Below are 9,931 nucleotides of genomic sequence, written 5' to 3' on the forward strand. Positions count from 1 at the left end.
AGCGATGAGTACTACGAGGATATGCCAAGAAAACAAATTTTACATGTCACGAATAAGTGGTCATCAAAAGTCAACGTATTTGCCTCGAAGGGCATTTTCATAAATTCACTTATTAAAATTACAAAAACTATTATTTTTAGGGACGGGTTCTTACAATCTACCCACCTGAAAAAATTTCGTCCCCGAAATTTAAAACCAGTTGCTACACAAAAATAGTGAAAAGATAGTCGAAAAATAAATACGTGAAGGAGATATCAAGTTGGAGCGGTTGCATAAAAGATAATGTCATTCCGTCGCAATCGGATTCCAATTATTCCTCTTTCATGCCTCCAAGCTCATACTTTTCTTCTCCCTCAGTACAATACTTCAATATAAAACCCTTTACGAAAACATCAAGTAAAAAAAATAGATATATAAAAACATAACGTCAAATTACGTGTATATATAATAACGTAAAGTTAAAGTAATTGTACTGAAATCAAAGACCGAACATCGAAAGATTTCACCTATGCTTTCGTAAACGGACCTAATTGCCCACTTGCTTAATGAACCCAACAATAAGTTATTGATATTACAGTCTGCAGCCCGCAATACCAATAACTCACTGTTGTCTCAACAAGCAAGTAAGGAATTCCCGATGGTGCAATATTACCATCTTGCCCCTCATTGGGAAGTACACATACATCGACTAAATAAAACCTCATTTGCGCCCACAAGTCCGTAGCGACGAGTACTACGAGGATATGCCAAGAAAACAGATTTTACGTGTCACGAATAAGTGGTCAACAAAAGTCAACGTATTTGCCTCGAAGGGCATTTTCCTAAATTCACTGATTAAAATTACAAAAACTATCATTTTTAGGGATTGTAACATCCCACATCGCCCAGGGGAGTAGATCATGTAAGCCTTATATGTATATTCTCATCTCTACCTAGCACTAGGCATTTTGGGAGCTAATTGGCTTCAGGTTCCATTGGAATTCCGAAGTTTAGCGAGTTCGCGCGAGAGCAATCCCAGGATGGGTGACCCACTAGGAAGTTCTTGTGTGAATTTCCAGAAACAAAACCGTGAGAGCGTGGTCGGGGCCTAAAGCGGACAATATCGTGCTACGGTGGAGTCAAGCCCAGGATGTGACACATTATACATTAGTTCTGATTTACAAAATGCTATTCAATTTTTTGTGTTTGAATCCCCAAAGAGGTAATATAGGCAGACTGAAAATACAATAAATTCATTAAAAAAAGTAATTAAATTTGACATGAGATATTTAAGCTGATGTGGATATGAATCAACTGATTATTTTTAGTTTTCATTTTACATAAGGTATTATTAAAAACATGATCTTTTTTCAGGATTAAAATAAAAGTTTCTATAGATTAATATTACCAAATACACGTTTTTGGTATTCAATTTTTGAAAAATACACCGTTTATAACATTGGTGATACCATAAATTGACCCAAAAATTACTGTGTGTACGTAAAGACTAAAACCAAGGAAACCTCACTCCCACACGAAACCCAATTTTGGCAGAAAGAGTAACCGAAGTAATTATCTCCGCAACAGCGAATCATGAAGCATAAGGAAGAAGCAGTGCTAGAATTTCAGTGTTTGTACTACTCCATATATAAATATATTTATATTTACATTAAGTAAATAAATGGGAGAGAACCCTAGGAATGTGGCAAAGCCTGCAAGCTCTCAGTAGTGCAATCCTTGACCCTAGATAACTTTGCCAGATTAAGATATAAGATCATTTAACCCCTTGATCATGAGAAATTTTTAATTGTAATGAGAATACGGATGGTATACCACGTGCTTTTATGCAAATGGTGAAATTTTTTAATTTTATTAACTTTTTAACACACATAACCCACCATTTATATAAGGATACGCGCAACGGCTGAAAAGCCAGTGGTATAGCACCTCGTGTGACGGTCACACTGAAAAATCTCTCTTTGATGATCACTTGATCTCTTTTGTGGGTCCCCCATCCACCCATTATCTTGTTCTATTTCATCAATTCATCCCTATTCTGCTTTGTTGCATATCATGCATGCTTCTCCCTCTTCCTTCACTAAAATTTTGCTCCAATACTCTCTCTCTCTCTCTCTCTCTCTCTCTCTCTCTCTCTCTCTCTCTCTCTCCACTCTCTCTCTACCTTTAGATGGTGAGTGTTGGATCGTTCCTTCTAAAGCTTCAATTGAAAACCTAGCAGACTTTTTTATTTCGCCGTTTGATCGCCAATCAGGGACGAGTTAAATATGGTGCTATATTTTTGTGTTATCATTGATCGCATATACAGGCCACAAATACCACTTCAAGTCCACTTGATCAACTGGTAGATCGAATTTGTATCTTCCCAAATTTATTTTTATTTTCAATATAAATAATCATCAGTTGGAATTTACCGGCACAGAAAAGCATGGACATCAATATTGATTACGCAAGTAAGCTGTCTCTAAACTCTTCCGGCGGGCAGGATCTTAATCATGATGATGTTAGCAGGGAAGATCCCATCCTCCGACATGAGATCTCCTCCTCCTTTGAGTATTCTTCTCTTTGGCCAAACTTTCCTCTCCATCTTGAAGGGCATCATCAAACCCCATCCTCCTCATCTACCCATCATCAGTATGTTCCCTCCCCTTCGAATATTCATGATCATGATCAACTAATCATCGATCACCATCATCAACACCATCATCGTCATCACACTCATCAAGTACTACTAGCCGCCGCTGCAGGGAATAATAATAATACTTTCATGGAATTAGATGATCACGAAGATGCTCAAGACCAGGGCCCCGCCGCAACTGGTGAAGAAGAGCTTGGAGCTATGAAGGAAATGATGTACAGGATCGCCGCTATGCAGCCGGTGGACATCGATCCAGCTACAATCCGAAAGCCCAAAAGGCGGAATGTGCGAATCAGTGATGATCCCCAGAGCGTGGCTGCGCGTCACCGGCGCGAGAGGATAAGCGAGAAAATTCGTATCCTCCAAAGACTCGTTCCCGGAGGAACTAAAATGGATACCGCTTCTATGTTAGACGAAGCTATTCGATACGTCAAGTTCTTGAAGAGGCAAATCCGATTGCTACAATCATCTTCCTCCTCTTCCAGTAATGTCAATAACATTAGTATCGATGGTCATCATCATCAGCATGATCAGCACCACCCAGCTGCAGCACCCGCAGCAGGAGCTCATGATCAGTGCAATACCAATATTATTAATGGTCCATCAACATCAGTTGGAGTTCCTACTGCAGGGGTTGGGTTGCCGTTGGAATGGCCGCTGCAGCATGGTTCCACCGCCTCCTCCTCCTTCACTAGACACCCTGACAACTAGACCAAGCCACTACCACCGGATGAAGTTACCTTAATTGCAGATGTACTACTAGTGCTGCTGCGAGCTTAGTGTGATTAGATAATATGATGCTATTAGAGGTGCGTGGCTCTGATTAATTATCTATAGTTGTGAAAATGTTTGATAGTATTTGTGTTCAATGCTCAATTGTAATGAATTATTAATAAGAGAAAAATGTGTGACTGAGCACGTAGGGCAACGGAATATGTGAGTCGTGAAAAAAGTACTAGGGGTTGTGGCTAGCATTAATTAATTAATTGTATTTTGTACCAGCTAGCTAGATCGCAAATGGTTTGTTGGGATTTTGTTGACTAAGGGGTTCAGGAATAATCATAACGGTTTGCTTGGCTTACGTACTACAATATATATCTATATATTATATAGAAATATATATATATATATATATATATATATATATATATATATATATATATTTTGTATGAATTAGCAGTTTATAATACTGATTCAGGAAATTGGCCGGAAAATTTGTTTGCCAGATTATTTCCCGGGAATCAAACAGTGACGAAATTATTAATTATTGAATTTCTTCCTCTCTTTCTTTATCTTTAGAAACTAGCAGATATATGCACACGCTTGTGCGTGAGAGAGGTATTTTTGATAATGCATGCTTGATCTGGGAAATCTCTCATTCCTCTAAAAGATCTAAATAAATCATAACTCGTTATCCTAAGATGCAGTAGAAAGACACGCAGTAGAAAGAAGAGACCTAACATTTGTTCTACTGACATGAATTGGTAGAACTATTTTTGTTCCATATACTAAAGAAACTAGAGATTCTGCCATTGGTATTTTCTCTATTGTTTTGTAGGCTCATAAGATATAATAAAGCTTTTCCAACCAATTACCTTTCGTTTCATCTAGTATGCTTTTCAGTTCATAGATATTTACCCATCCACCTCCTTTTCTTTGACCATTTGGTTGTTAATGAGCTAGAGAAGAGCAGTGATTTCTGATACCTAAATTTGAATAAAATGTTCTAATAATCTATATGTAGGATTTTTAGTATCTATGCAAAAAAAGGTTAAAATCACATAGAATACTTGCAAGGGTACAAAGTAGTTGTAATATAAATCCTCATGCAAGATCATTCTCTACAAGGATTCGATGCATCATTTGTATTTAAACTAATCCTTAATTAAAAATACAAGTCGGTAAAATCATAAAACAATAAAATGGATTTCAATAAACACTTATGGAGAAGATTAGGAGTTAGCGGTCACCATTAATAATCCTATGCAATTCTATCAATTACTTATGAATTTCGACATACATGCTTCGAAGGTTAGGTTTTCCTAATGCATATTCTGCTCGTGATATTCAAACGGAAATATATATCTAACATAAAATCCTTCTGTGATATTCATATCAAGTATAAACATGCAAGACTCATTAAGTTTGTGAAAACCCTTTTAAAAACCATTCAGGGTGAAGTTCACCTTAAGTGAAATTACATTAAGTAATCACAAGAAGTCCTCCTCAATTTCAAGGTGATGTTCTAACAAAAATTGCATCAAATTACTTGTCTAAATATCTTAATGGTGGCAAATCACTACGTCAATTAGATAGTTTAAGCACAGTAATTAATAATTCAAAGCAATTCATTAGGCAAATTAATAAAATCACATTGCATGGTAAGACTCGTAGCCTGACCCTAGCAAAATGAATTAGTTACTCATAAAAACACCTTTGTAGTTTGTAGTTTACAATTTGCCAGGGTTTCAGTGAATGCTCTCAATATCACGTAGAGAACCCTAAAAGCTGGTTGGAAGCTTATATACAGCCCTTTATTCATAATCCTACCTATATAACGCCTTCTAAAAACTAGGAAACAAAATAACAAAAGGATAACTTAAAAATCACAATCCAAATCTAATTAGGAAATCTGGACAGCTAGCAATTGTCCACGTTGCTGGACCATTCTAGCTCCAGATCAGGCCTAAAAAATCTTTTTTTAAAGCATAGTGATCTGTCATCTTCAACTTTGCAAAAGAGTCTAACTCCAAAAAAAACGCCATGTTCATGCCTAAAAATCAGAATTAAGCCTAGAACGTAAATCTGTCAGCACTGCGTGCTGGACCTTAATTAATTCGCCACAATCATGTGCCTTGGAATTAAATGTTGAAACTTTGACACAACCTTTTGACAAACACACGAAACCGCTCCAATTGGAATTACTAAAAAATTCCATTGTTTCATCACTTTATGCCCAAAATGGATTTGTGTATCCTACATTTAAAATACACATCAAAGTATCAAAGTATCAAAATCTCACCAAAATAATCACCAAAACATACCAAAAAATAGGGTAAAATATATAATATGGAATCGGCTCATCACTATATACTATGAGTCTATGACAATCATATTGGATACATGTTTCGTCGTCAGTAATGATTATTTATGGTACTACAAATATGCACAGGATGAATTCAAGATAATTTCCTCAGCTAGACTTTTTAATTTTGGTTAGAGACCCATGGGTACAGTGTCACAGCCCGTTCCGAAATACTTTTATCAAATGTGTGAAAAGACTAGAATGCCCTTGGGCGTTGAGATGAGTCGTATGTGACATGGTTTTAGAAGTGGACCAATATAATTATTTTCCTAAGTTTTTGGGGCCAATGAGAACTAAACCTTGGTTAGTTGTGATTGGTGTGTAGATTGGACCACACACACAGATCCACATTACTTTATTTCTATCTTCCCTCCCATGTTCTCTCTCTATCTCTCGGACTCTCTCTCTCTCCTTCTTCTTGTACGGACAAACACCAAGGACTTCTCAAACCTCACTGATCGAGGAAGAAAATGGTACCATTGTGTTCGTGAAGCCCAGACGAGTCGATTGGTACCCATTTCAGGTAAGGATAACTTCGAAAACCCTAGTTTTTCATAACCCACGATTTGTGCATTGTTCATGCACACGTAATTATGGATTTTTTTGGGAATTTGAAGCTTGTAGGAAGCTTAGTGAGGTCCCAAGAAAGCTCGGAGTGCTTCGTTTGAAGGTTTTGGACGTCGGGATCATGTGGACGAAGTTTGGCCGGTTTTCTTGGAATTCTCCGGTGAGATTCCATGACTTTTAGAACTTTAAATAGTATGATTGTGTTCTACAAGTTAAGAGCTTCATTTTGGTATAAAATACGTGAAAATGGTGCAAAAACGAGTGAGAAATGGGCAGTTGCAGATCTGCCCAGAATCCGACGCCGGTGACACAGTTCCGGCGTCTGGAGGTTGAAGACGATGCGCGTGGGCCGTGCGTGAGGCCGTGCCCTCCCCGGCGCGTGAGGGCGCGTGAGTCATAGAAATTTTTTTCTAAAAATATCACAATGTTCGTGAGGTTGTGTAGGTCACTATGGTATATTCATATACCCATTTTGAGCAATGTATGAAAAGTTATTAGCTAGTTTTGTCTATGTGCATTAAAATAACGTTTTTATAGTTAATTCGCATATAGGTGAGACTTATTCCGAGGAAGAGCGTATCCACGGGCGACTCGGGGGCTACAACCCTTCGACATACCAGTGAGTGGGCTTTTGTTTTCAGTATATATATATATATATATATATACTTGATATATTTCCTAGAAATGCATTTTTAGTAAAGTACGCTTTGAAATAATATGCCAATTACTTTTATATTCTGAATATGCATTTCATGGTTGCATATATATATAAATATGGTGCTGGGGAGGCACAAGTAAGTGTAGGTTAGTTATGTTTGGTTATGTGAGTCATCAATGATGTGATATGTGATTGATTGATGTTGAGCTCATAAAACTGCACCTAGGGTGATTGTGATTTAGCCAGAGATATGAAGTACATGCCTGTTTATTTACGTCACCTCCCATACTATATGCTCATATTGGATCCAACTTAAGTGCACAGTCTTGTCGTACAGACCTTATTTATGGTTCCGACTCGTAGGTGACTAGCGATTTATCGCCCGGCTATTATGAGAGAGTAAAATTGAGCATAATTATATTACACCCAATCTTGTCGTACATACCCCTTTTTAGTGGTTCCGACTTATGTGCAGTATATTGCCATATAGGTCATTGTAGTGACTCCGGCTAGATTGACTTTTGAGCTATGAATTCAGCCGTACAGACCACCTCAGGGGTTCCGGCTAACATATCATATTTCTATGAAATCATTCTTACCTGGATGGCTTGCTTCGTTATATTTTGGCATGGCATACATATGAATCTGATTATGTGAAGCATGAACTGAATTGATATGATTTCAGATATATATATGTATATGCTTATATCTTGATTCTAGGAAAATTATACATGTTTTACAGCGAGGGTTTAGTATATTGATAAATGAAATGATTTTGTAGAACATTTGTTTTTGCCCACTCACGTTTTCTGTTTTGCACCCCTCCAGGTTCTAAGTAAGCTTGTTGTTGGTGGCTCGAGATCGTCGGCAATTCTGACCTATTTGATTAATAGTAGGACATTCCTGGTACTGTGTAACTAGTACTTGTCCTATTGGACTGCATCTAGACTTTTTATGCTCTGATTAAGAGTGTTTACGATTGTAACTAATTTCTATCACTTCCTGCTAGTAGTGCACTCTAGAAATGTGGTTTTTAATTATTCGTATATTTACTATCTTTATCGCTTCTGCACTGTGCACATGGCTACGTCACTCTCACGTGACGGCCAGTATGCATTAACCTCGGTCGGGGTGTGTCATACAGTACCTAGTCCATTGATATCAATGGTTTCTTCTCACTTGCCTTTTGAAAAAGGTCATGAACATAGGATTTGAGTCACTAATCTCCTACAAGTTGATAAATAAGATGAGCATTCTTCTTGCATTCACAAGTTCGAAGTAAATTATCTGCATATTGATTCATGATCAGCGATTGTAATCAACTTATGAGAAAATGTGTCAAATCCATAATTGCGCTTTAATTGACTAACCAATTACATACGGGTTGAGATTGCTTTACCCCGGGTCATGCTCAACCGATGTGCCTTTACGAGCGAGACTCCTCCAACCGAATACTTGGTACACCTTTTCTAATGAAGACATTGCATCCCTCGGCCCAAGACATTGTATAAGTGAGCTTTTTAATCTTATTCGATGCTACTTCCCTTTTTTTTTTTGACAAGAAACGATATCATAGTCTTTTATTAATCAACACCAAACAATTATAGAGTGTCATTGGGTATATAATTCCAGTGACCAATAAATTGATTTGGAATGAATTTGCACAAAGCAAACAAATAACATTAAACCCCTAGTAAACACCCACAAACTCAACCACACAGTCGCCAAGCGCACAAATCTACCAGTACATCTCTGTCACAATAAATGATAGTTGCAACAGAGAGATATCGGTAGACACAACGGTCATCGTTGAATAGTGAGGCCACAAAAAGTCATCGCAAAAGTGCGAGACCACGTCAAAGTCACCGTTAGCAGACGAGACCCACAATACACAATGCACAAAGGCGAAGATCAAATTAGCCAAAAACCAGCGTTGCCGCGGTACATAGGGGAGAGATGAACTAAACTACACCGAGAAAGATTCGATGTACAACTCAAAAACAAGGGGAACGAGGCACCCAGGCCTAGGCCTTCTCCAAAATTTGGACAGTGGGATGCCGGTGTCCATGCTTAAGCCGAGCCAAACTGCACTGAGACGAACACACCAAGCTCCTAGACTAAGCCGATCATCCAGAGCTGAGAGCACCGAAGCCGTCGAGGAGGGAGACACCACCATGGAACCGAGTTGATGAGGGGGGATCCAAGCCAATTGCAACGTAGATCTAAACCCCACACAAGGAAAACGAGTACAAAATCGAAGAGAATCTTGAAAGGGCATAGCCCGGGTCGGGGTATAGGGCATAGATCCATGGAAATCTACACCCAAAATGGTGGGAGATAAGCAAGGGAGGGGAGAGGAGGAAGGGGAAAGGTCGGGAATGAGGGGTGGACGATGGCCGAGATGGGGAATAGGAGGGAAAAGAAAGGGATGAGGAGCTAGGAAAGGGAGGGGAGAGACTGCCACCGGCCCCCAGCCATAGCCAGAGGCCGGCGGCGTAGGGGTTGATGGCTAGGGTTTGCTGGGAGAGGGAGAGCTTGTTGGTTGGTATTTGAGTTTTCTTCTTGTATCATTGGGAGAGCTAGGAATTCGTAGCAACATGGGCCACATAAAATGTTTAAGAAAATGCAACACCATGGGTTTATAGACAAAAAGAGTCCATCTAATAAATTTGCCATTTTTATTTAATTGAGTGCAAGGACAATATAGAGATTTCATGCGATCAAAAGGTTAAGTTGGATTAGAAAAGAGAATCATCGGATTTGAGTAAAATTTCCTTATTGTAAAGGAAAATGTTATTAGCACTCCAAAAATCTCATTATACACTCCTTATAAGGGTATTTTTCTTTCTAATTATAGAAAGTTTGAATTGTTAAATGAGATTTTTGAAGTGCTAATAACAATTCCCATTGTAAATGGTAAACCATTTCTTAAAGTAAAAAAATAATAATAGAAATAAAAGATAATATTTTTGGGCAAACTGTAGAA

At 38.2% G+C, this 9,931-nt stretch overlaps 1 protein-coding gene across 1 annotated transcript; it reads left to right on the forward strand.

The window, feature by feature from the left end:
• Positions 1-1,988: 1,988 nt before the first annotated feature.
• On the forward strand, positions 1,989-3,539 carry LOC103435010 (transcription factor HEC3-like). The gene has a single exon (XM_008373437.4). It carries the CDS (start codon positions 2,426-2,428, stop codon positions 3,344-3,346), a length of 921 nt encoding a protein of 306 aa, XP_008371659.1. The 5' UTR covers positions 1,989-2,425; the 3' UTR covers positions 3,347-3,539.
• The last annotated feature ends 6,392 nt before the right edge of the window (positions 3,540-9,931 follow it).

The sequence above is a fragment of the Malus domestica genome, chromosome 01 (assembly GCF_042453785.1).
Source record: "Malus domestica chromosome 01, GDT2T_hap1".
Classification (NCBI taxonomy): Eukaryota; Viridiplantae; Streptophyta; class Magnoliopsida; order Rosales; family Rosaceae; genus Malus; species Malus domestica.